The sequence below is a fragment of the Spizellomyces punctatus genome (genome assembly GCF_000182565.1).
Source record: "Spizellomyces punctatus DAOM BR117 chromosome Unknown supercont1.2, whole genome shotgun sequence".
NCBI classification, from domain to species: domain Eukaryota; kingdom Fungi; phylum Chytridiomycota; class Chytridiomycetes; order Spizellomycetales; family Spizellomycetaceae; genus Spizellomyces; species Spizellomyces punctatus.
The window spans coordinates 1829621-1854275 of NW_015971538.1; the positions used below are offsets into that span (position 1 = coordinate 1829621).

Consider the following 24655-nt stretch of genomic DNA (forward strand, 5'->3'; position numbering starts at 1 on the left):
CCAGGATATGCAAGAAGTATGTTTTACTGTTCATGATTTTAACACAACTATCACTGTTGTTAACAAACAATCTTAAATGGTAGTGAGGTAAAGGCAGATCTTTAACCAACACATCTATATATAATCTAAAAGACATAGCGAAGGCCTCTAAAAATATCTAAACATATCTAAGCTACTGAGTATCTAAATTTATCTAAGCTACAAACCACAAACTTAAAATCCCTTGGGCACATTGCATCTCACAACACCTCGAGAGTCGAACACCCCGGAGACCAACGCAACATTTAGCGTTGAGTCCACCTCGAACACAGTTGATCCAGATAGCAGGTTTCCATCGTCACTCCACACCCGCTTGGTGGTCCCATCAGCCTTAATGACATCTACCCAACTGGGTGCAGTAGCAGCCGTTCCAGCCGCGAAAAACTGGAAATCAAATGCCTTGGGATGTCCAGTAGGTGTCAAAGTCTTTGATACGGGGTCGTAGCCAACATTGTCAGGAACGTAGTCGAGGTTGTACCTCTTGGAAACGTAAAGGGTTTTATCGGCGTTGGGTGTGAAGGCGATAGTGTCTCCTCCCAAGGCCTCGTTGGCGAAAATCGTTCCTTGTCCGTCCGTGTTCATCCCATTAGCACCGCGTAGGCCGTCAAAAGCCTTCAAGCACTGAACCGTGCCCGAGCTAAAATCGCAGTATGTGATCCAGGACAAGGGGAGCTGGCCATATTCTTCCAAGGTTCTTGCAACTCCGGAGCGGTGGGTATGGTCGTTACTGACGTAGAAAGATGTGGGCCCAGTGGGAGCGACATTGTTGGGGGTCCAGATAAGAGGATCGCTAACGGTTTGACGGTGGGTGAGAACGGTAGGAGTGGCTGGGTCGTAATCCAACACTTCGACAACCGAGTACAATGCATCCTCATTGTATGGTGGTTGAGCCCGGTGATTCACAACAAACAAACGAATAATTCCACCATCCATTGGAAGTATTTTCACTCCGTGAGGGTGGAAACTCTGCAATGCTGGCTGGATCTGCAACTTGGTCAAGAAGCGGACGTCACCAGTCCCAGTCACATCGTTTCCGTAATCATACACAAACACTGCTCCATTCCCTTGAGCACCATAATCGGCATCCAGGAATGCCATCCCGGGCATCCATCCCGCGGTCCTGTTAGGGTGAATACGGTAAGGGTCTGAACCCATGAAAGCAATTTTGGATGGGCGGTGCATCACAATGTCTTCGACCATAACAGGGTTGACACCATCCTGTCCAACTGGACCCGGAGTCCACCGTTTACAGTTGGATTGACCCACGTCTGCGACGTACAAACGAGCGACACCCGTGTCAACGAGAAGTTCGGGAATGTAAATATTGAGTGGGGTAGGTCCCAGTTTGGTGTTGTAAACTGGCCCGAGAAGCGTGTCGATTTGGGCTTTGGCGCCCATCAGAGCCAGAGCAGACGCAAGAAGGAAGGTGCGAGCGATCATGGTTTAGATGATTTGATGGGATCTAAAGTCTAAGGTTTGTAGCGCTGAATGACTGGAAGAAAACGAACTGCCATCATCGCTTTTTATAAGCATCGCCAGCTTCCTGTCAGTGCACTCTTCAAAGTAGTATGAATGCATAGACAAGTACGCCATCTAAAACAACAACAACGCCAACTTAAAGCGTTCAAGTTAAATTTATTGATAAAGTTTCCAAGAATAGCATCATGCGACGGATAAACTATGCGGTGTCCCCACTGGGAGAATTGGAAATAGATACTAAATGAGGGTTCATCGTATCTAGTTAGAATTAAAGTTGGGTATGTTTGTGTCTTACCGGTGGTAAGCCATTGTTGCCTTGCGACGATGTTCGGATGGGAGGCGGATGGCCGTCCTGCGGGCGTCTTGCCGGATGCGCTTGTTTGTTACTAAACTTAAGAGATGCATTAGTGGACATGGAACCATTTGCTGACGATACATCGCTAGTTGCTGATGAGAGGTATCTTTTCTTCTCCAGACAAAAGCTGACAAAATACGCTAAGCTATAGTTAACAATGCATGGACGTAAGCAAAATGAGGAGAGCTGGACAGAAAAGTGTAAGGAAGTAATAAGTTTGAGTAGATACATACACAGATGGAAACAAGATAAGGCCAAAGGAAAAATCATAGTATTAAGCAAATAATTTACTATCCTGCAACCACCACATTTCCCAGTCCTTCACCTAACCTGCCCTGACCAAAGACTCGTTTCACCAACCCAGCAAGCTTCTCCAGCTCCTCTATCAAATCCTCCGTTGCACATGCATAAGCCATGAAATTTATCCAATGACTCTTTTCTTCTTTTCTAGCGGTCAGAGATGGGTCCCGTAGAGCTGGCAGGGTGCGGATTTTGCTGAATAGGCGAAGTCGGGCAGCCCGTGCAGCGGGAACGAATGCGGGGAGTGGGGTTTTGGCTAAGAGGGACCCCGCAATGACGTGAAAAAACAAGAGGATGGCTGCAAACTGTTTGAAGATTTACCGAGTCAACAAAGCACCGCACAAATTTCAAAAGTGAACTAGCCAAACTCACCATATCCATCCGGTACTTCTCCACGGGCCATATTATCTCCCTTCGTACGAACTCGCCGAATCCATCTTGTCCAACTCCACCATCTACAAACGCACTTTCATATTCCCCATCCACAATTCGTCTTACGTTACCCATCCGATCGACTAGATTTTGTACACACCACAACATTTCCTTGTAGACATCGTAAGGGAAAGGTCCTTTTAATCGGGGCTCGTTTGGTGTAAGTTCCAAGAGCTCTAAATGATATGCTATGGATTTTGTGAGCTTGCGCTCGAGGGAGCGAACATAGAGGCGCTCTTTTTGATGCTTGCTTAGAAGGTAGTGAGAAGGTGTTGCTGTGTGGGCGGTAGGTGCGGTAGGTGAATCCGCGGGCTGTTGCTTGTCATGGTCATGCATATACACCCCCGCTTCATCTGCAATAAAAACAGCCAGCCGGGAATATAAGATTCCCATCAAGTATACACTCTTGGACACGCCCTTTCGCAGCTCTATCCGCGCAACAAAGGGCCAGACATATGATGTTACAATCAAAGCGGTTAAGACACCGATTGTGATTGTTGCCATCCTTTTCCACGCCAGAAGGCTGACACTATCTCCGTGCTCTGGATCATAGTACGTAAAGTAGGCCGTCATGACCACTACGTTATATGTGAGGAGTGCTGTCGTGCCAAGACGAGAATGTGGTGTTGTTATGTAGATGTACCAGCAGGGATACGCGAATATGATGGTCATAACTGAGATGGAGTAGGGATTACGGGGGGAAATAATCCAGGTTACGTAGCCCCAAAGAGCTCCAAAGATGGTCCCAATGATACGGTAGAGCCCGAAGGCATTTGATCCTCCTACTGTAGGGGAAAGGACAATAATCATCTTCATAAAGATGAAGGGGTGACTCTTCAATTTCCGCATGTACACCTCAAATAACAATGATACTTACCGTAACCAGCGCCCAAGATCCGCGAAACCATGTCCACCTGTCGAAATGTCAACGTTAGGAGTCTTAGATACCTTTGCAACTCTACCAGACTCACCAATCAGGCCAAACATACGCAGGCCATGCCAAAGCAGTTGTCGCAATGGCCATTTTGACACCAAATTTGACAGCATGATTCGCGGATCTTTGCAAAGCATTCCACAAATTCCATCGAAAACGGCCTACCCAGCCTGGCGCTATGAATGTTTCCTTTCCCTCTGTATAAAGCGGGATGTCGCGAGCTGTGCTAACCAATCAGAGCCAAAAGATGGGGATGTTCGATAAGTCGTCAGTTGTACGTACCTTGTCCGTCCTCATAATCCTTCCAGACAATCCCATCTCCCTTCAGCCACGTACGCAACTTCATTTTCGGCATCCAAAATTTTTGTTTGACCTCCCTCTTTGTTCTCAAAGCGTCCACAGCCTCAGCAAACCTCACAACCTTGGCCATCGCTTCCCTCATATTGAAAATGAAAAAGAAGGCGAGAAAATATTCTTCTCGAAACAGATTTGCTGCATTCCAGTGTTGAATGGTAATATCCGCATCGGTTAGGGAGCTCATGGACGGTGAAGATAGAGGGTCAATTTGGTGGGATACGCGTTCCATAACAGACCATTGAATCTCTTCGAAAGTTGTGATCGACTTCTTGAGTCTTGTTATGCTGGTGTCCGAAGGGAGCGAGTGTTGTTCCACCATTGGTATTTCACCCGTGCTTGATTCTAACGACTCAAGCCCTCCCAGTCCTCCTGCAAAACTCCCCAGTCGGGTCGCTAGCATCATCGAAGACCTCTTTACCGTATCTGTCGTTCGACCCACAATTGTGTCATGCTTGGTCTCTTCGTTTACACGTAACATGTACGCTGCACTTTGATCCATGCAGTCTGAGCACGCTCTAGAGAGAATGTGAAGACTGGATCGAACGGAAGCGAGATATTTCTTGAAAAGCTTTTTCGAGCCACCAAACATTCCGCCAGTGATCTCGCGACCAATGACTTGAACCTGGTGCCCTTCAGCGATTTCATCCTGTAAGTCAACACTGGCTGCCTTGAGCGATCTTAGAGAGCGGATACTGCTGACCGTGAGGTTATTTATGGAGGTGACACTCAGGTTATTGCGTGCTTCATTGTAACGTTGATTGAGTAGATCATGCTCAGCCCGGACAGACCGATGTCGGCGAGCCTGCTCTTCAAGGTCTTGTTCCATTCGTTGCTTCAATTTTTCCATGACTTTGGACCGCTTCTCTTTCCCAGCCGCCTCATCTTCCATTTCCACCAGGGCCTTTTCAATCTTCATGCAAGCCACCATTCCGCTCAAGTACTTCATCATCTCTTGTAGGGGTTGAACAATGACCTTATAGTCGTCGGGAGAATATCGGTCGTAGGTTACTTCATATCTACATTCCCGTCTCGCTGCTTTGGTACGTAGAATAGCCGAGCGAACGTTTGCTTGCTTCGCAAGGATTTCGTCCATGGGGATAGGGTTTTCTGTGTCGGTCAAGAGGAATGCTTTAACGAGGAGATCTAGCAGATCCCTTGTTTCTTCAACCGTCCGTTGAATTGAGCTTGTACGTGCGCAAATGTGAATATTGTAATAAGCAAATTCGGTTAGATAAATATCAACCCCTAAGCCTACCTCCTCAACACTCTGCCACTAAATTCAGGAAAAACTGTTATATCAACCACTAAGCATATGCCGGCGCCGGCCATAAACGGTTTGACGATATTCCACACACTAGCAGCCACCACCTCTCTCGAGTAGATATTTGTTGTTAATGGAAAAACCATTACCATTATACTTGTGAGAGTCGCGTTGTTCAATCTCAAGTATAGTCTTAGCAAAGAGAAATTTCACGAATGATCCATTCATCTCAGATACCTCGGATACGTTGCGCGGACATAGCCAAGACAGAATACTCCCACAATGAGGAACAACAGCTGGATCAGGAATCCACCAACCGGCTCTTTCTCTTGTTCTGGACGGGAGCTGTTGTAGGCTGTAGCACTGGCAAGAGCAGCGAGCGAAACGGCGGCACCAAACATGACGCCCACAGCACCGACAAGCACTGTTTCCAATATGGCGCCAATGGTCTTGACTAGGTTACCGACGGATACAAAGACATTAGCAATCTGTTACTGGTGAAGGAAGGTGCGAATGTAAGGTATAGCTGCATACCAGGAGGGAAGAATAGAGTCGCAAATGGCGTCAAATAAACTCCAGATCCAAAGGCAATTGCTATAGGATCAATCAGGACAAACAAACTCGCAACATAGAATGCTATTACAGCCTTTGTACATCTCTGGAAGATTTCCCACGAGAGGTATCTCCTTATGGGTTCCCAGACCCGATTTGTCCATCTTCTCCAAAGCGTCCCTACAGCAGGAAGTGAGTTTTTCTGCTCAGCTGTTGATCTCTCTCCTCTTCTGGTATGACTTTTCTCCTCTTCTCGTCGCCGGGACCATGTCGTCCGTGGGTTACCGAGCTCAAGTACGATATCGTCTGCTTCGCCGTTTTCTGGAATAGATTGATTGGAGCTCTGAGAGTTTAAGTTGTGATTGCTCCCGCAAACTTCTTGTGTGGAAGATCCCTGGGAATTGGCTGCAGATGTGACTGGTCCCGGCATGGGCAGTATGATCTCGTCATGCCTTACAGGTTGTACAGGCATGACGGGTTTGAGTGGCGAATTTCAATAAATGAATGCTGACTACATAAAAATAAATGATAAATATTGCTTTCTTTTGTGCTGATGCTACGAGGTCCTGTCGGTGATATGGCTCATCGTTTCAATGTCGACTATTCCCAGACGGTCCCACTCACTTGGACGGAGTGCTTTGTCATTAAGTAATAGGTCACGTGGAAGCGCGACCACCACGCGACATGCAATCGAGTTGGGGTCAGCAACAAGTCGCCGCCGCATGAGGTTGTAGGACAAGTTCTGCTCAGATTCCTTCGACAGCCCGCCAAATGGAGAAGTGTGCATAGATGCCGGAAACGACCTTCTCCTTTTCATATCCCGAAATTCGAGCTCTTTGCAAAGTCGTGATGAAGTGAAGGACTACTAGTCCCACCTCAGGCAATTTCAGACTATGCTCAGATCCGAATGGAAAAGCTCATGGTTCTGCTTGTTTGGGTCGTAGTGGTTTTCGATACATACATCTCTACACCACATCCAGCTTGCAAACCATGTTCTTGCAATTCGAAATCGTTATTTACTTACAACAACCAGCTGTTATATACACAAATTTTGCCTGCCATTACCAGATCTGGATCCACTACGGAGATGCAAAGTACACTGAGCCAAAGATGTCCTGTCAGAGCTTGTCATCCCAATGCGACCAGTGACGTTTCGGTCTTCGTCCAGATGAACTCTCTGAAATCTCTTTGGATTCATGCAGTGCATGTTTTGCAAGATGCTTACCATCCTCATTCCTATCACTACCAGCCTTATGTTTGATTTGCGACCGTTTATTCCCACCTCGGACGTTCTTTGAGGGTTGTTGGTGATTGTACAGATACAGGTTAAGAAGTCTTCTTTCCTCCGCTGGACTGACATGGGGGAATCTACACTTGTCTCCAGCGAAACAGCCCTTTCCATTGTTGAAATATTTGCAAAACGGGGCTGTATTATTGTATCCACCATTCAGGCTCAGGATTCGATAATTGTAATCCATCCAAGTCTTGGGCCGGGATTCACTCTCTGGTGATCCCTGGACGAAATCATCGCTGACGTCTGCTGGCTTCTTCCCCTTTGCAACATTCTTAGATGCATTCGAGGAAAGTAAAGTGACGCCAAGTTTCCTCCATTGTTCCTCCGATGCTTCGATGTCCTCTCTGTCTGCCTCTTGAGGAGTGCTAGTACTGTCCGTGACGGGTATATCTCTCCCGTCAGTTTCCTTTTGATCTGTTGGGTGAGGAGAGTTTGCAGTATAGTCTGAGAGGTGTCCATCGATCTGTTCGACCACGCATGAATGGAAAACACTTGTATCCGGCTGATGGCGTTCTCTCGGTCTCTTGACCTCGTCCGCAGCCGCATGAGCTGTTTCACAGAGTACCCTTTCCTCCAACGACATCTTAGGGTAGTCAGCAAGTATTAACGGTTCCGTAGGAGGACATTCAGGTACTTTGTCATCGGGTTCGACTGTATCAATCAACTTCGACGTTGTTTCCGATAATTGATCTTCCGCTGCAGCGTTATTGGCACTGATATCATCAGTTGGAGATACATTGAGTTCTCGAGCATTGTTCTCGCTTTCGGATTTTGGATCTACGAGATTGAGATGATCCTGCCGTTGTTCAGAAGATTCGTCGATGGTTGTGGCCAGCTGCGTCCTGCCCATGATATCCATATTCCCGCTGCTTTCATTTTGCTCCTCCGCCTCCAAAGTGCTATCAGCTGTAATGTTGACAGTTTCGTGGTCAACGCTATTATTTCTTTCTTCCTGAGCCTCATCTGTCACTCCGCAAAGGGTCTTGGTGTCGGTTACGCCGTTTGGAGGTAGACCGCCAGCCCGGCTCTCCTCTACTGAGTTCTGCACTCTATCTTTAATGGACTCTCCTTTCTCAGTTTCCAGCACTGGTTCTTTTGAACAGGTCACATCTGGCGAACAGGCTACCAATGTGCTTTTGGTGGTTTCGTACACTGGGCCGTGTAGTAGTTCAATCCTCGCAACAGCCACATCGGAAGAGACATCCCCGCTGACAGAAAGCCGTTCTTCTTTTTCGGTTTTTGACTCGGTATCTTGTAGATCAAACGTAAGGTTCGTCTTGGTAGGCTCTTCAAAAAACGGCGGGCACTTCAAAAATGGAGCAGAGACCAAGATGAGCTCAGGGGAAGGGTCTTTGTGAGGAGTAGTGGCGTTCGGTACAGGGGAGTTAATATATTCTGACTGATCTGGCCCGGTTTGTCCAACAGGAACCTGGCAAAATGCAAAATAGTTACGCGATTGTATTTGTATATGACTTTCCAAAGCTTCTTGCATGCTTGTTTACCTCTAACTGGATCTGCTGCTCGTCTTTCTTGGAATTCTGAGCCAAATTAACAGTCGAGCTATCGGAATCAAGATGTTGCCCTCTGAGGTTCAAAGAATCGCCTATGGTCTTATCCAGCTCCTCGTTGTCGGAGTCGCATATAATGTTGCGTCCTTGGGTCTCCTTCTCATATTCCAAGCGCTTCACGTCTTCCTCAGCTGCTCTTGCAGAATTTTGATACATAGGATCGACTGATATGGTACCCATATCGGCAGCCTAGCAAATTCGAGATCAAGATAAAACAAAACCCAAGGAAACGCGTTTCTGTAAGCAAAAACACTTACAGTGGACTGGTAGTTGCCTACATCTTCATTGATTTCTTCTGAAGTCGGATCGGGCATATCTAGCGATGTGTTGCACTCAAGCGACATAACAAAGGCTCGGCTAGATGCAGTGGGAGATATAGAGCGGATGCCTCTTAACTACTATCAACTTAAACAAAAGGATGTACGAGTAGATTGATTTGCATAGGGAAGATGTGAATGTGGTCTGGGCCCCTGCAATTGAGTGTTGAACGAAGTAAAACTATGAAGGAAAGCTTGCGGAAAGACTTTCGAGAAGTGGCACAGTTGTGGCTTGCGCAAGCTGAATCATCATCTTGCGCGATCGCGGTGTCCTGGAGGCCACGTCACGACTACCTTCCGGTTTGACTTTCGCTAAGGACGACTGGGAGACGAAGAGCATATTGACGAGGAAGACTCATTGTTATCTAGATTTGCGGCGGGGCTCATGGATGCGAGACTCTCTCTGAAGGAGCGGACACACAAAACAATATTTACCAGTTGGACAGGGAAAGCCGAGAGAGAAAATTTCAAAATAGAATCAAGAGGACAAACTGCTATTCAACTTCACATGCATTGTTTCATGTTGTCGGCACTCGATGTAGAATTACAGCTCACAGCCTCAATCTTTCTTTGCCCTCTCACTCCTTGCAACCTGTAATTCCTCCTCTCCTACAGAAGTTTGCATCAACAGGCACGTTACAACAAGCACCCCAACCGCTGCTTGCCAAACCGCCACCTCCCACAACATCTTGGCCTCCACATCCGCCTTTTGTCGGACGCTACCCGCCAACGTCTGAATAATAGGATGCACTTTGAGCACGTAGGCTGCTACTGCCGTGGCAAAGGAGAGAAAAGAGAGGAGGTTGACAACACGATGAGTTTTGTTCACCAGGGTTTGGCCAAATGTTGAGATGAGGATGAGGGCGGAGATGCCGATTGTCACATATAGGAGGTTGGTAGGTTGGTTCGCGACATTGCGATAAAAGGTCTGAGATACAGATAAAATTGTACATTTAGAGTGTAAGCCAAGTCTGAAAAAGTACAAAATAGCCAACACACCACTGCTTCCTGCCTTTGAAGGGCGCTGACTTTGGACTTGAGGGTAGACAGATCGGCACCAATATGCGGCCACCAAACATGGTCAAAAACGGCCCGCGTGAAAAGCTGTCCACCTAGGAAGCCGAGTAGGATGTTTGGAAGGACGCCCATGCTGGGGTGTTCGTATGAAAGAGCGGATGCTGAGAACTGCGATGAAGCAATCTGCTGGAGAGCCGCGTCGCAATGTTGAGAGGAACGTGGGCCCCGTCGTGATCACATGACCTCAAGATGCACTGCGGCCCTCTTCACATTGTGTCGTTCATTATATCTTGCAATGTCAAATAGCATGTGTTGACAAGTAGAGCCTTGCTAGTTATCAAGCAGCATAATTGATATATGAAGCCGTTGTCAACACGCCCACGGCGGTTCTTTCAATGGATACGACGAAACGTCGACAGGATTGATTTGGCTGTGACGTGATGAGTCAAACTGAATTACCCAATGGCGCTGATCACATGCGCGTCCCTGCCTTGGTCCATGTCGTTTTAAGTTTTACGCTTTCCAGCACGGCCCAGCTGCTAGTAAACGTCGCCAGATACTCACTCCTAGACCCCGCTAGGATTTGGGATATTCCCTGCGGTCGCCGAACTACCCAAGGACAATAAACAGGAACAAAAACAAACAAAAAGCAGTTTTGTAACACTCCGTAGCAAGCCTTGTTGCTGCATATCGTTTAAACGAGACCAACTGCTACATATACCTGCCGAGAAATGGGCCTCATTTTCAAGAGATACCTTGAAGCTCCTACCCATTGCAATACCCGGATTTTTGGCTGTAGCGAGTGCAAGACCCATCTATCTACCTCGGAGGATATCTTGTCAAAGGTAGGCTGCGAAGCAACAACACAGCAAAGGCTGAGAATCTATCTGACTATTAACGAATGATCAGGCTTTCCAAGGCCAACATGGGAAAGCCTATCTGTTCAATCATGTGTAAGTTTCGGGCATGGTTGCCACATTGAGTAACAATTCTCACATCGCCTTGTGTACCCCTCCAGTGTTAACGTTCTGGAGGGTCAGCCTGAGGACCGGAACATGACCACTGGCTTGCATACGGTCAAGGATATCTATTGCACTTACTGTCAAACAGTTGTAGGGTAGGTTCCGTTATCTGTCATGTTTGCTTAGGTCATCGTGCTGTCGCTTGTCTCCCAGACCTGACAATTCAACCGAATCACTCGCAGATGGAAATATGTGAGTGATATCCTTCCCTTCTTTGTAACGTCCTCTTCCGTATGTGGCCAAAATGGTTGACGATAGGTGGGCTTTCTTCTTTTCATCGCAAAATACCTTGCCCTCCCCGTTCCTCCATCCGTTTCCCGAACCATGTCACGTGCCGTTTCCTTCTTGGCTATTTCTCCCCTTTTCTTTGCCTGTGAATACATATCCGTGCTCAACGTCTCTTCTTGAATCTGTATTCAATAGGAGAAAGCCTACGAAGATAGTCAAAAGTACAAGGAGGGCAAGTACATCCTGGAACGACAGCTTATGTGCGAGGTGCTATAATGGGTTTGCTTGGATGGTAGGATACCAAATTTTCCCTCTGATTTGAGATGTGTGACGGACCTTTGTCTTATTTCTGGCATTTCCCGACATGACCTATTTCAACTCCGGCTTCGTAAAAGATTGCTGCCCTTCGAATCGGTTTTTCGGTGAATTGTATATCAAGTTTTATTCCCCTGTTTATGTATTTCCCTTTCCTTGGTCGAGAATGGTTTTGAACGGCCATCAAGTAGTTATAGTTTCCCTGTCCTCAGTTGATTTGACAATGAAATGTCTGTTGCTTAATACGAAGGATGATTGCATTCTGTACTTCCTAATTTCTTCGACACCAGGGACCGTAGAGGAGCGCGTGGCAATATACATTTGTCGATGCAAGTGTCCTCGCTGTCCATTGAACTGAAAACAGATCGAAAACCATAGAACAATAGTCACTTTCGATGGTGACAGGATGGTACGTTTCGTACACATCTGGCGACCAAATACTATTAGATCCAAAGTCAAATCGACCGACGTGAATAGTTTGCCGTTAGATGGGCACCGCCGTCACATCGGAGAAATTCTGTGCTACGAATAGCAACATATCTAACGATGAAAGATTTAATCCCTCTGGACGTGACCTCTCTATTTGAAACCCATGATTTTGGCCCATTGTTAAACAATCCGTAGGCATGAAGGATAACTTTCTAAACACTGCGTTTTGTTATACACTGGCAGAACTGTGTACGAGGTTGATGAAGAAAACGTGGTGCGACACATGGAATCCACAATCTCGTAATGTAGAAGAAACACACCAGAGAGGCCCCGCCTTTGTGTCAGCATTGCACTTTTCCAGCCGAACCACTCGTAGGCTGCCCACAGCCCGACCGCCATCTCCTGGCGGCGTACAAAACTCACCGGTAGACCGCGAGCTGACACGCGACTAAGCATTGTGTCACCATCAAATCCCATTGACGCGCCTCGAGATCCGCTTTGCATTTGTTTATTTTCACTTTGTTTAGAAGCAAAACGCTAACCCTTACATCCAAGAGCGATGCAAATGACTGCTCATTGGTTGACAGTGGCCGCTGTGGGAGGCACCACTAGGGTGTGCTTTGGGGGAGCAATGAGACAATTCTTTATTAATGGGCGTAGATAAAAAGTCTCCGGGATATTTCACACATCTCGTTCTTCCACATTCACGTTTACACACCTCATATTTTCAAAGTATTTTTTGCTTGCTTTGCAGACTCAATCTTTTGCAGACATGCCCGGCATCATCGTCGATGTACCTCCAGCCCTTGACTTTACTCAATGGATCTTCACGGCTGCCTTGGTGGGTTGAGTCCGTATTCCGCCGTTACAGGTGGCAGGAGACTGATACATCTTTGGAACTGCAGATTTTTCACATTCGCTTGGGTATTGAGCTTTACCAGTTTGGTAAAGGCTTCAAATATCTCAAGCTGCGGAACGGAAAGTTGAACTGGCTTGCGATCCTTTTGCAGGGACATCTTGTTGCTGCTATTATTGAGGTACGATAAACGACGCTGTGCTACAACGGTTACGTATAAGCTAACCGAATGGCCATTGACAGGCATCACTGATGACTATCATGTTGGGAGGTTTTGTCAAGCAACAATACTGGTAAGTCAATTGGTTCTAGTAATTTTACTATTCAGAGCTCCTTACTCCAACCTCCGTCATCATCAGCCAACCCTTCATCCGCGGTGTATATTCCGTCTACGTCTTCGATGTCATTTGTATCAGCACCGTCCTATACTTTCGCGCCTTTAAGGTTAACAATAGAAATAAGTACCTCCTTCCTGCGGCATTTTTCTTCCCTGCTTTGGAAATTGCCTCGCGTATTACCGAAGGGGTTTACATTGATGGCACGATTGATGCTTCGTACGTTCCACCAGGAATGCTTTCTCCCTTCTATGGTAAGTAATGTATTCCTGCGCTTTCTTTATTGCCTACCCTAATCTGCAGATTGGTTTATTTAATAACAGGGTTCTGCGGGGCTCTTTTTGGCTGGCCTACAACCTTCATCACCGTTGCTTCCATTCTAAACGACTGCGTACAGATGCTCATGTTTGGTTTCCCTATTTACATGGCGATCAGGTAACTTTCAGAGTCACTCTTTTTCCATGAGCACAAATTCATCTTTGGTGTAACAGGAAATCGCACGGATTCGGTGCAACTGGCACATATACCAAGATCTTGTGAGTGACGCCAGCTTAACATCGTGCAATGGTGGAGAACCTAACATCCTTACTCGGGGAATAGGATGAACAGTGCCATCTACCTCGCCATTGCCGCCATCTTTTACATTGCATCCGCTGCTCTTGGTTCTAATCACAACACTTGGGGGGCCGTGACCTGGCGTGAGGTTGCCCAGCTAGCGCACACTCTCGGGGCTTGTGAGCTCCAGGTTGGTTTTTTCATTCTCCTTTTCGAGCTTTGAACGTATCAAAATTGAATTTCTTTCATTTTTGCAGTTCAATGACCACCGAAAGACAACCGGATCATCAGGTGCAGACTCTGCCCCTCAACCTACATCTCACACCATGGGCGGAAAAGGCTCTATGGCTGGCAGGTCTGGTGCCATGCTAGTAGATGCCATTCCCAGATTGCCCGTCGACAGTACCTCTACCTCAAAACTTCATTCCGACCAACACTTTTAAGCAATTTGCGGGAAGTTCCGGAGGGACGTGATATCTTCCTCTGTTCTCAGTTTTAGTCAGTAGTTCTTTACAATTAGATGCGCGTATGTCATAAATGGGTATATACCCCTTGCGTGTAGAGAGACTCCACCACCAAGAACGTAGGACGATCCCAAGACCATTGTAAGGCGGAGACCACAAAGAAGACCCTCGTAGTCGTATCATGGTGCAAACATAGCTCTCGCTCATGGTGAAGTAGGATATTTGGCCGGACCAGAGTTACATGCTCGTGAAAATCAAGAAATATAAAATCCTATTCTGCAATTCAATTGTCTACTTGACTCTAAATCCAACCGGGTATACGTGACTCTAGGAAGTTCCTAGGCTTTGAGTATCTGTAGACACAACTATCTAAATCATCATCCTCCTCATCAAAGTCCTCGCACTAGAAACATGCAACAAATTCAAATAAAATGGGATCGTTAGCGTTTGACCCATTCTCAATCTCGGGTTCAATGTGTGCGGGCGTTCCGTTCCACACGGTTTGGGTATCAAGACCGGACGACGGAGCGGTGAAGCATGCGTGTAAGTAGGCACCGGCCGACCTATGGGGGCAGTTGTCGCGGTTGTTGTTGGATGGGTTTGTATCGCTCTCCGCCATTTAGTGAGAGATTTTATGATATTTTCAGTCAGCGTGGTTGAAACGGGTGTAGGGATGGGCTTGGGAGAATTATATATAGGAAGGAAATTTAAAGCGCGGCCTTGTTCAAATGATCCTCCTGGGAGAAAATGCGTCCTAACCATACGGTAGACAACATCCGCAGGTGGTGTGGCCGGGATACGAATAATACGTTGTTGTCGGCGGCTGAGGGATGCAAACTGACGGGCTTGCTGCGAGGGTGTGTTGCGAGACATTGATTCTGGGGACGATGATCGGTGGAGGCGTGCTGTTGACGACGACTTGCTAAAGTACGACAGAACAGCGGGAGTTTCAGTGTCGTGAACGTGCAATCGATGTGCGATGGCATCCAGGTTATCATCTAATCGTCCTCGATGCGCCATTCGTCGACGAAGGACACTCTGGGGACAATGAAAGTACAACACTAAATGTGGTGACCCAACCGCCTTGTTAAAAAGTTTCGCTTGTTCGAGACTCCGAGGAAATCCGTCCACAAGTACGCCTTTGGTTCCTCGCGGCAGCTTCTGTACCGCATTTCTTAAGACTGCCATAACAATCTCATCGGAGACCAATTCGCCGCTGGCCAGCAGCGTAGCCACTTCTCTGCCAATCTTGGTACCTAGCTCGACCTCCTTCCTCAGCAAATCTCCCGTGGACAGATGTGCGAAGCCAAACTCATTGGCCAATTGAACACATTGCGTCCCTTTTCCTGACCCAGGGCCTCCCAGAACGAGTACAATCGGAGGAAGACCGTTCAAACCCTGTTGGCATTTTGGAGAAGGGAGGGGTGCAGACGTCGTCGTCATACGGGGTGGCCATCGCCCGGTTCTAAAACGATGCACCCAATCTGCCCTTTCCGATGTGTGGCTATTTGTGAATGTATGTCGTCGCATGATAAAGGGTCTATAAATACCACAGCAGAAAACGGTCTTTGTCGTTTAACGCGACTAAGTTAAACGTCAGAAACAAAAAGACACGAGGTAGGCTGGGCAAGTGAGGATCCTTGATCTTTTATAATTGTTGATAGCATGACTTCGTTTGTTTACGTGGTGGCTATTTTTTTTAGCGCTTGTTGACTGCACTGCTGCCACACTCCGCCCTATCAGGATAAGCTTACATAATGCATTTGGGGGCTTTGACTTGCTGGGTGCGGTAACTGCGCTTGAGAACAGGCGAGGTAATGCGCAGCTGAAAGTACTCCAACAAGACTTCTACATTGCCTTCCTTCAGCACGGCCACATAACAACTACCGCTTGGTGTACAATGTGAAGCAATTGGAAACTACCGAGAAATCACTGTAAAAATTTCGCCATTCCAAGATGGATTGCTGGTGGCCGTAGTGATAGGGGGAGCAATCTCGACCTTTGCAAGTTCCTTCATTGAGAATACCTCAACAACGTCAAGAACTGGTAGACATCTGCCATAATACAACGCACCACATTTATCATGCGGAGTATAGGGCAGGGGTATCATAGTGCTGGAGGCTTTGCACCATTTAAATTTGAGAGTAATACTAGTTGGCGGCCCAACAATGTCCATCTCCAACAGCATCGGCCCCAACCAGCGAAAATTTCCATTCCATTCAAGTATGCCTTTAAAATGTATCTCAATGCACTGCCTTATTCCTTCCGTACAACAGTGGTTTTGGCCATCTCCTTGCTATGATATGAACTATCGATCAAGAGATAAACAGGTAACTGGATAGCTACGCAAGAAAGAGTGGCTATGGTAGAGGGTGTGGAACAAGAACAGCGCACAGCACCAAGAGCACGGCAGGAATGGCCACTGAATTGGCGGCAGAATGTAAACATTTTGACCGCCAAATTACACAGCAACCATAGACGTCCTTTTGCTCAGGTGAAGGATGGACATAGGGAAGTGAATTGAGATGTGAGTAGAACTAGATGTTATTGATGACTCGGAAGGAAGAAGATGCACACGTCTTGCGTAGGACATGAAATCACACACAAAATTTAGTGACGAGATAAAACTGCGGGTCAACCAGCACCGTACATTCTGGAAACAGAAAACAGTCAATAAGACATCGGAAAGGAAAGGACTAGGCAAGGACGGCGGCTGCTAGTGATTCAAGCTAGCAGTGAATAAATCAGTGCAAAAAGGGACCTTGCAAGAAATTCATGCCAAAACCATTTCGCTCCGGAAGATGTTTTCATCTTTCCTTTTTCCCTTCTCTTTATCATGCACATTGCAAAGGGACAGCGTCAACAGCCCAATCCGCACCTTTCTAGTGCAACCTTATCTCTCGTAACCGACAACCGACAGAAATCTGGGTTCTCGCTACCCATTTATATCTGGATCAGACCAACCTAATTCATCCGTCAGCCCGCAAGTTATCATTCAATAGTACACGCCTTTTGTGATTGGTATCGTTTGGATTGTGGCAAGCATTACCGTCCGCCCCACTGGACATGCCGGATATAGCTAAATGGCATTACGCAAGAATTCAAGCAGGAGCGTGTCAATAATGGAGACATTTTCGACATGGAGGACGGGCGGTATTCCGATTCATGCAATGATGGATATTGACCTGATCTTACGGAATTTCCCGTTAGTTTCGCTCGCAAGCGCCCATAAGCTAAAAAGAAAAACCCCGCCCTTGATGCCGTCATTGTTCCGATGGGTTTGCGTTAGCGCTATGAAAAACGTTGGCGCGGTCGCGTGCATTACTGTCACAATACGCAATCATCCCTCGTATGCAAGCCCCCCCAGCTTCCCATATAAAAAGCGCTTTCTCATGCATATTCTTTTTACGCCATTCGACATAAAAAAAGCTCGTAAACATCATGACAGCCAACACACTTGCAGCTCAAGGCGTCTCCAGTGTCCCATCTCCAGTTGACAAGGGAGATGCTGCGACTAATGCTCGTCGAGATTCGGGCCATGGGACTCCCGTTCCTTTGGAGGAACAAGTGATCGTTTCTGCTGTTGACAAGTGCCCGGCTACCAAAGCATTTCCTGTTCCAGAGGATTTGGACAAATATATTAGGAACCCAGGTAGGTGTCGAGCCAGGATCCATCCCCGAATCAGTAACTTAATGAGATCACCGAAAAGGCTGTCCGCGCGCTAATGCTGCCCCGAGTGCTGAGCATCCTACGGGCTCCCACGACAACAAACGGGACCTTACTGTCATGCAACAACATATCGAGTTTTTTGATCGAGTGAAGGATGGCATCATTTGGCCTTGGGAGACATATGTGGGATTTCGGGCAATTGGATTCAACATCGCGTTTAGCATTATGGCCGTCTTTGTAATTCATGGTGGATTCAGTTACTTTTCGATTGGTGAGTCGCTTGCGTGATGTAAATTATGATCCTTGGAACCTGAATTAATCTTCTCTGACATGGGTTTCAGATAGTTGGATTCCTCATCCTGGCTTTCCAATTTACATCAAAAATATCCATCGATGCAAACATGGCAGTGATACCGGCACATATGGTGAGTCCGCAGCAATGCAGCGCATAGCTTGATGGCCTATTCTCATGCTATGATATCAGACACGGAGGGACGATACATTCCTCAAAGGTTCGAGGAGATTTTCACAAAATTCGACAAGACAGGAAAAGGTGGTCTCACCTTGCGCGAAATTCTCACCATGACCCGTGAGATCCGGAACGTTATGGACTTTTTTGGTGTCTTTGCAAATCTTTTCGAATGGGTGACGCTTTGGCTTCTATGCAAGGATGAGCACGGTGTTGTGAAAAAGGAGCAACTCCGGAGAGTCTACGTAAGTTCTGTGTCCGTTGGTTGTTGGGAACGGTGCTCTAATTTGACATCTGCGGTCCAGGATGGAACCTTGTTTTATCACATTGAGAGCGAGATCAAGGCAAAGAAGCAAGAAAAGCTGAAACAGAAACAAGCCAAAAAGCAAGCAGCGAAAGCAAAGCGGGGCTGAAGGGAATTATGCATGCGTCGGTTTTAGTTCGAGATGGGATTTTTTTCTTTTGGCTGCAGATATAATTTCAGTCTGTATAGGAGCTGGAAATTAGCAATCTCTTTTGTGTATTTTGCAAATATAGCATTTTCGCAAGATATCAACTGTTGATTTTGATGATGCGGCTACCGTCACGTGTCGTCAATCACCTATGTCACATCTCTCGTCGTAAGTGTTGCGTCTTGAGCATCAACTCCATCTAATTTTCGTTGCTTATACGGCCATAGTTGGAACTCTATACATCTATGGGGCTTTTAGACTTGGTACAGTGGGTGGTGCAGGGTACTGTGTACGTTGGCCTCACGGCAGTTACTGGAGGACTGTTCCTGCTTTACTTTTACCAAAACAACCTCATATGTATGTTGAACTTTGGGTGGACCAAGACTGCCTGCGTAAAGACATTGATGCTCACTGTGTTTGAATATGTAGACCCAGCGCATTTCCCACCGGGCTCACGCCAGAGCGTCTCCAAACCCGACGAATTTAACTTGAATGACTACGAGGATGTCACCATCACAACCCCTGACAATGTCAAAATTAAAGCTTTTCTCATTCGCCGACCGAAAGGTACAACTGAACAGGAGAACGAAACAGTGGACTTTGCGACCGCCTTAAGAGATGGAGTGCGTAAACGAGGGCCCGAGAAGCAAGACGCCGAGGAGTTGGCGGAGTATACATTAATTTATTGTCACGCTAATGCCGGCAATATGGTAATGGTGATGGTCGTCTATACTTTCTGTGAAATGGATACTCATTGTGGTTGTGGTAGGGCCATCGTCTTCCCATTGCCAAGGTCTTCCATTCGCGATGCAACGCAAATGTTGTCATGTTTTCTTATAGAGGGTGAGTTCTGGCGACGTGTACGCTTTTATGCTTGGTTTAAATGAAGATATTCTTGCTTACACTCCTTTATAGATATGGACAAAGTGAAGGTTCGCCGTCTGAAGCGGGGCTTAAGATTGACGCACAGGTGATCGTAAGCTCTTGATCATCCCGAAAGATCCCACCTGACATATTTTGATTGTTTGCAGGCTACTTTAGACTGGGTGCTTGCTCACCCGCAATTAAGAAATACAAAGATCGTTGTATATGGACAGTCTCTTGGTGGTGCAGTTGCAATCCACCTGGCCTCCACGAACGAGGACAAGATTGCCGGTTTGATCGTTGAGAATACCTTTTTGAGCCTGGTACATATGTCAGATTTCCTGCTTTCGAAAAGAGCTGCCGTCTTACAATAATCTATTGTAGCCCAAAGTTGTTCCCCACATTCTGCCGTATCTTAAATACTTGACCTTCCTATGCACCCAGGTGTGGGATTCTGAGACTACCATCCAGCGCATCCCCCGTCTCCCGATTCTTCTTCTCAGCGGTGGCAAGGACGAGCTCATTCCGCCCAGTCAAATGGCTGGTTTGTGTTACGCTGCACGATCCGCACGCGGCAAAACAAAAGCTCCCAGTACCAGTACAGTCAAGCGCGACGAACACGGCATTCGATTCATCGTTTTCCCCAACGGAACACATAACGAGACCTGCGTTCAACGTGGATACTTTGATGAAGTGCTGGCTTTCTGGAGGGAGTGTATTGTTGGGGATGGCAGTCAATCGAAGAGTGGTGAAACGCTGGTTCCGAAGGATGTATCCAATGTTGATGGAGTTCTCGAGGCATACAAGACTATAGAGAAGGGCGGGGAGGGATCGAGGCTGGTGACGGGTGGGCTGGGTGTCCCCCGAATGTGACAGGGATCAGCGAGCGACTGCGGCAATATATTTTTTGTCATGATCATAGATTACATGATACATTTCTGGCTGGCCATTACTACACGCGTATATCAATTTTCACAAATGTATTGACCACGATAAACCACCGCAGTAATATAATACTGATATCTGACCAGCCTATTCTTCGCGACCGTGAATTTCAATCTCCTCACCAGCCTCCTCCTTGCTCTTGATCATATCTTCTAAAAATGCAAACACGGCTTCTTTTGCGGTGACAGTTGTGTAGGCGTGCTCAGTATGTCCTATGGGTCGGCGCAAAAGGCACCATCAGCCATTTTCTACACATGGCCGTCCCGCCATCTACTCATGGTCCGCACCCTACCTGCAGCGCGACACGGGCATCCACACTTGCTCGTTATCCCGCGAGTGATTAATGTGTTTACTGGGAGCGGTGAGGGAACCCAGTTTGTGGCTTTCTGCATCCATTCGGTAGCAAATTTGCTATCCATCCCTGTGTCTTTTGCTTTCCCCCGGAACCCGTATGCACCCACCTTTGCGAACCACCTCCGCACTCTTTGCCAAGTAATTACTGTTGCATCGTGCAGAGAATCTGTTAATGCGATGCCTTTGACTCTTGCCATAGTTTCATCCGCTGCCAATATAGTTTGAATAATGAAGGCGTCAGCGTCCTTTGAATGTTGCCAATAGCATATTTGGAACTTACGCCGCTCTTTGAATAGATTGAAGACCGCAATCCCTCCGGCGCTGTGTGCTACAAAGACGATCGGCTTGTTGACTTTTCTGTTTCGTGCATGTTACCAACGTGACATTGACAAGCAGTAGGAGCTTTGACATACTTGAGGATACTGTCCCAGACGTAGAGGAGATGGTTTGAAGGAGTCTCATTTCCTGTTAAGAAAGAAAGTTAAGGTGTTGTGAACGATCACAATGCCAATGCAAAGAGCCGCGCATACCTCGGATCCATTTCTTCATAACCACGCAAAATAAGAAAGTACAAGCACATCATACATGGAACTGGCTTACTTAAAAGACATACCAGGATCCCACTCAGCCTTCCAGTGTTCTCATTTGGATTCGTCAGAAGAACGTCGTATCCTTCCTCATTTGCCTGCTTCAGGTACTCGAGCATGGCCCCGATCTGAGATGATATCAGTCTTATTATCTGACAGCGCTGTGAGAGGAAGCACTCACATTGATGTTATCGTTGATAATAATGCGACGGGCCCATTGACCAATGCTAGTTGTGCCGTAGTTAGATGGGGGCGAGTAACTTAGATTTGGCACGGAACTCACGAAACGCCGCTGAACAGAATACCGGTTAGTTTATCAGTCGAATGTGGAATAACAAGTCGCATACATGCCTCCCCGGAACAAGAACAAGCAATGGTTTCGTGCTCGTCAATGCATCTTTGCTAATCGTAAATCCCCCATTAGCTTCAAGTCAACAACGCTCGGCGTAATTTACAAAACAGACCTCATAAAAATCTTACTTTTCGCCTCATTCTCACGATCATCAACAGGAATTTGCATCCGCAAAAGTCCAACGTCTCTCTCTAAACGGTCTTCAATGTGCTTATCGATTACCGCTGCTTCAAGTGTTAGTAACTTGAAGTTTCGAGTTTTTGGAGAAGCTTACCTCCCAAACTTTCATAGTGGGCTTCGTTGTAGTCTTTATCTGTTGGATGAACATTGAACTTAAAGCGCTCGTCTGGTACCTCACGATCAAGGTTAGAATGATGGGAGAGGACAGGTTGCAGGCGTGGCCTAACCCGAGTCGATTTTTCGCAACTCTCCCAGGGTGTTGAAATGATATCCGAATTCAGGCAGAGTGAAAGGGAACCTGAACTTGCGATCTGACTTGGATGAGGAGCTTAATGTTGATGAGCTAGAGGATGTGTTGGATGTCATGGTGGTTGAAAATTATTGTTCGAAGAAGGGAGAAAAGAGGGCAGGACTACAGTTTACGTGGTGTAAGCGATCTGCTGTGCCACCTACGTGACGGTGACACATCACTAACGAACAGTCATGTTTTAGAGATGAGATATTCAATGAAAAAGGATTACGATGCAGCAATCTCCTTACAAAAAAAGCAAATAACTATTTACATGGATTGCTGCTAGTGCCAACCCATCCATTACACATTAATTTGCCGACTATATTATTCAGCAGCAGGTTCCTCGATCTCGATATTCTGGAGGACTGGGATGATATCTTCCCAAACTCTTAACCCCTTATATGAAAGGACAGTTGGCAAAGGACCCCTTGAACCTCACGCAAGCATAGTATTCTCACCTTTTGGAAATATTCCATTTGGCTCTCAGTATAGTCGCGCAAAATGTCTTTAAAATCCGCGACTTTGACAGATTGGAAGAGTTCCAGTTCCTTTGCTACCTCGTTCGAAAATGCTGTAGATATATCGTGACTCTGCTCTACAGCTTCGGTTAGCTAGAACCGAGAGCCAAACCAAATTAATAACAGTCCTCTATTTCCGAGAAGATACATCGCATACCTCTGCAATTTTCGCCTCGAGTCTCGCCAGTTTGGCCTGTCTCGCCTGCTCGTGATTGATATTTCTAAAATCATTATATTTTTCTTTTATAAATGACGTTATTCCTCCGCTGCCGCGCCCCGACATGGTTCGCTCTCGATCGGAAACGCTATTTTCTAGGTAGGTTTGGAGTTCTTCATGATCCACCTGCTTTTGGTCCCTCAATTTCAGGACTTCCTACATGATGTGAAGGGATTGGATTGTGATCAGATGTTATGGAGAAAGAGCTGCAATCGGACCACGTATTGATCTACCTTTACGGAATGACAGTACGCAATGTACTCCCTAAGACTTCCAACAAAGTCTACCTCTTCCCTTTGAGACTGCACGTACAATGTGAGGAACTGGCACATTTGGAAAACACATTATCCTAGAACGGGCGTCCTCACCTTATCTTTCAACAGGGTACATATCTCCCGCACAGTATTTCCGAACTCCGTTAGCGGCCCCGTTACTTGGGTCTCCATGACTCCAAGCGTTGTTATACATCCTTCGAACTCTGCTGTATCCCGTTCCAGGTCTACGGAACCAGTAGACGAATCAGCCACGCGCACGTCTCTCGAACTTGAAGACCATGAATTTACCAGCGTGCTGCTTGAGCAGCTTGGTGTGAAGCTTCTCGACTGTGGTGAGGTTCTCTTCAAATTTTTCGACATTCTCCTTGAACTCTAGGAACTGTTGATCGGGCTTTCGGACTTTGGCAAATGCGTTCAAAAACACATCGCTGATATTCTCGAGGACGTGGCTATCACGATTTCGCGAGGCTGCTTCTACAATTTGCTGAACGCCGTGGGATATCATTAATTGACATGACTATCGGGTAGTGGGAAGAGGATAAACGGCATTCCTACCAAATCACCAGTATCCAGAAACTTCTTCAGTACCGCACTTCGCTGTAATGTGGGATGCCTTGATACTCGATCAAGATATGTTTGCAAAGACAGCCGTCGCTTCTCTATGAACTCGGGGCTAAAGCGATCACCTGTTATGTACTCTGACAACGGCCACAATCGGTTACTGCATAGTTTGCTGAAATCTGTCCAGGACGCGTCACCTACCCATTCGATGTTTGCCCGGGAGTGGTGGAACAATACAGGCGGGATATTCCTCCCCTAAACTGCGGTGCAGCCATACGAAGTCCTGGAAACGTCTTCGGGTTGACATTTCCGGCCGTGGATATGTATCCAAGATCGTCTATAAGACCCATCATTTGAATAACTAGAACTCTGATAACTCATTCGCTAAACTCGACGTACTCTCGTATTAACTGCATATGTAACAAACGCTCCTGAACCTTCGCCATGCTTTTGTGGGTCCGTCACAGTTATTTTGAGCGCATCCGTAGCATTTAGAGCAAATGTTGTGAGCGTTGGTGATATGCTGGATCGGACTGGAGAGGTGGAGCTTGAAGCCTGAGAAAAGTGGGACTGAAAGCGTTTGAACACGGCGGACAGTGGTGTTTTCACCCTGCGTTGAGAGAAAGATACCTTGGTTTCTCCAGTTTCCCAGGGAACATCGCTGTAATCTTCCCCCATGTAGACCTCCTCCATTTTGAGCACGAAACTAGATTGAATGTGCTATTAGTATCCGCAATCACAGGATTGCGTCGGCGATGTGTTGGTTGGCAGATGGTTTAGGGGCCAATCCGCACTGGAGCTGCTGACTCA

General features: G+C 46.8%; 11 protein-coding genes across 12 annotated transcripts; 4 read left to right on the top strand and 7 right to left on the bottom strand.

The window, feature by feature from the left end:
* Positions 1-9: 9 nt before the first annotated feature.
* On the bottom strand, positions 10-1575 carry SPPG_01584 (uncharacterized protein). Its single transcript, XM_016749901.1, has one exon. It carries the CDS (start codon positions 1477-1479, stop codon positions 214-216), a length of 1266 nt encoding a protein of 421 aa, XP_016612188.1. The 5' UTR covers positions 1480-1575; the 3' UTR covers positions 10-213.
* A 551-nt stretch (positions 1576-2126) lies between these two features.
* Positions 2127-6316, bottom strand: SPPG_01585 (uncharacterized protein). Its single transcript, XM_016749902.1, has 8 exons — positions 5692-6316; positions 5395-5611; positions 5152-5337; positions 3822-5080; positions 3577-3760; positions 3483-3519; positions 2546-3415; positions 2127-2478 (listed from the first exon to the last, which is right to left on the bottom strand). The coding sequence occupies exons 1-8, from the start codon at positions 6179-6181 to the stop codon at positions 2164-2166; spliced, it is 3558 nt and encodes a 1185-aa protein (XP_016612189.1). The 5' UTR covers positions 6182-6316; the 3' UTR covers positions 2127-2163.
* Positions 6317-6684: 368 nt separating this feature from the next.
* SPPG_01586 (uncharacterized protein) lies at positions 6685-9093 on the bottom strand. The gene is made up of 3 exons (XM_016749903.1): positions 8829-9093; positions 8506-8760; positions 6685-8432 (listed from the first exon to the last, which is right to left on the bottom strand). The coding sequence occupies exons 1-3, from the start codon at positions 8913-8915 to the stop codon at positions 6828-6830; spliced, it is 1947 nt and encodes a 648-aa protein (XP_016612190.1). The 5' UTR covers positions 8916-9093; the 3' UTR covers positions 6685-6827.
* Positions 9094-9372: 279 nt separating this feature from the next.
* On the bottom strand, positions 9373-10274 carry SPPG_01587 (uncharacterized protein). Its single transcript, XM_016749904.1, has 2 exons — positions 9888-10274; positions 9373-9816 (listed from the first exon to the last, which is right to left on the bottom strand). Exons 1-2 carry the CDS (start codon positions 10035-10037, stop codon positions 9448-9450), a joined length of 519 nt encoding a protein of 172 aa, XP_016612191.1. The 5' UTR covers positions 10038-10274; the 3' UTR covers positions 9373-9447.
* Positions 10275-10404: 130 nt separating this feature from the next.
* SPPG_01588 (uncharacterized protein) lies at positions 10405-11742 on the top strand. Its single transcript, XM_016749905.1, has 6 exons — positions 10405-10750; positions 10815-10858; positions 10924-11022; positions 11110-11119; positions 11351-11447; positions 11551-11742. The coding sequence occupies exons 1-5, from the start codon at positions 10637-10639 to the stop codon at positions 11429-11431; spliced, it is 348 nt and encodes a 115-aa protein (XP_016612192.1). The 5' UTR covers positions 10405-10636; the 3' UTR covers positions 11432-11447; positions 11551-11742.
* Positions 11743-12563: 821 nt separating this feature from the next.
* SPPG_01589 (uncharacterized protein) lies at positions 12564-14391 on the top strand. Its single transcript, XM_016749906.1, has 8 exons — positions 12564-12740; positions 12805-12936; positions 12999-13048; positions 13115-13344; positions 13414-13525; positions 13582-13626; positions 13691-13835; positions 13903-14391. Exons 1-8 carry the CDS (start codon positions 12672-12674, stop codon positions 14086-14088), a joined length of 969 nt encoding a protein of 322 aa, XP_016612193.1. The 5' UTR covers positions 12564-12671; the 3' UTR covers positions 14089-14391.
* On the bottom strand, positions 14316-15841 carry SPPG_01590 (uncharacterized protein). The gene has a single exon (XM_016749907.1). The coding sequence runs from the start codon at positions 15637-15639 to the stop codon at positions 14479-14481; it is 1161 nt and encodes a 386-aa protein (XP_016612194.1). The 5' UTR covers positions 15640-15841; the 3' UTR covers positions 14316-14478.
* Positions 15842-17386: 1545 nt separating this feature from the next.
* On the top strand, positions 17387-18800 carry SPPG_01591 (uncharacterized protein). Its single transcript, XM_016749908.1, has 5 exons — positions 17387-17761; positions 17820-18050; positions 18121-18204; positions 18264-18493; positions 18554-18800. The coding sequence occupies exons 1-5, from the start codon at positions 17551-17553 to the stop codon at positions 18659-18661; spliced, it is 864 nt and encodes a 287-aa protein (XP_016612195.1). The 5' UTR covers positions 17387-17550; the 3' UTR covers positions 18662-18800.
* Positions 18801-18881: 81 nt separating this feature from the next.
* On the top strand, positions 18882-20599 carry SPPG_01592 (uncharacterized protein). Its single transcript, XM_016749909.1, has 6 exons — positions 18882-19057; positions 19130-19410; positions 19470-19543; positions 19616-19670; positions 19732-19887; positions 19949-20599. Exons 1-6 carry the CDS (start codon positions 18946-18948, stop codon positions 20435-20437), a joined length of 1167 nt encoding a protein of 388 aa, XP_016612196.1. The 5' UTR covers positions 18882-18945; the 3' UTR covers positions 20438-20599.
* SPPG_01593 (uncharacterized protein) lies at positions 20596-22348 on the bottom strand (the record flags this gene model as incomplete). Its single annotated transcript, XM_016749910.1, has 12 exons — positions 20596-20721; positions 20802-20895; positions 20971-21071; positions 21144-21220; positions 21277-21328; positions 21394-21406; positions 21477-21578; positions 21632-21742; positions 21798-21852; positions 21915-22026; positions 22077-22148; positions 22210-22348. 12 exons carry the CDS (start codon positions 22346-22348, stop codon positions 20597-20599), a joined length of 1053 nt encoding a protein of 350 aa, XP_016612197.1. The 3' UTR covers position 20596.
* Positions 22349-22463: 115 nt separating this feature from the next.
* SPPG_01594 lies at positions 22464-24627 on the bottom strand. 2 transcript variants are annotated; one of them, XM_016749911.1, is made up of 10 exons: positions 24476-24627; positions 24245-24400; positions 24047-24182; positions 23840-23982; positions 23573-23768; positions 23378-23508; positions 23243-23311; positions 22950-23165; positions 22733-22885; positions 22464-22670 (listed from the first exon to the last, which is right to left on the bottom strand). In XM_016749911.1, exons 1-10 carry the CDS (start codon positions 24536-24538, stop codon positions 22599-22601), a joined length of 1335 nt encoding a protein of 444 aa, XP_016612198.1. In that variant the 5' UTR covers positions 24539-24627; the 3' UTR covers positions 22464-22598. The 2 variants fall into 2 exon arrangements, with proteins under 2 accessions (XP_016612198.1, XP_016612199.1); XM_016749912.1 differs by having other exon boundaries at positions 24245-24415.
* Positions 24628-24655: the final 28 nt, after the last annotated feature.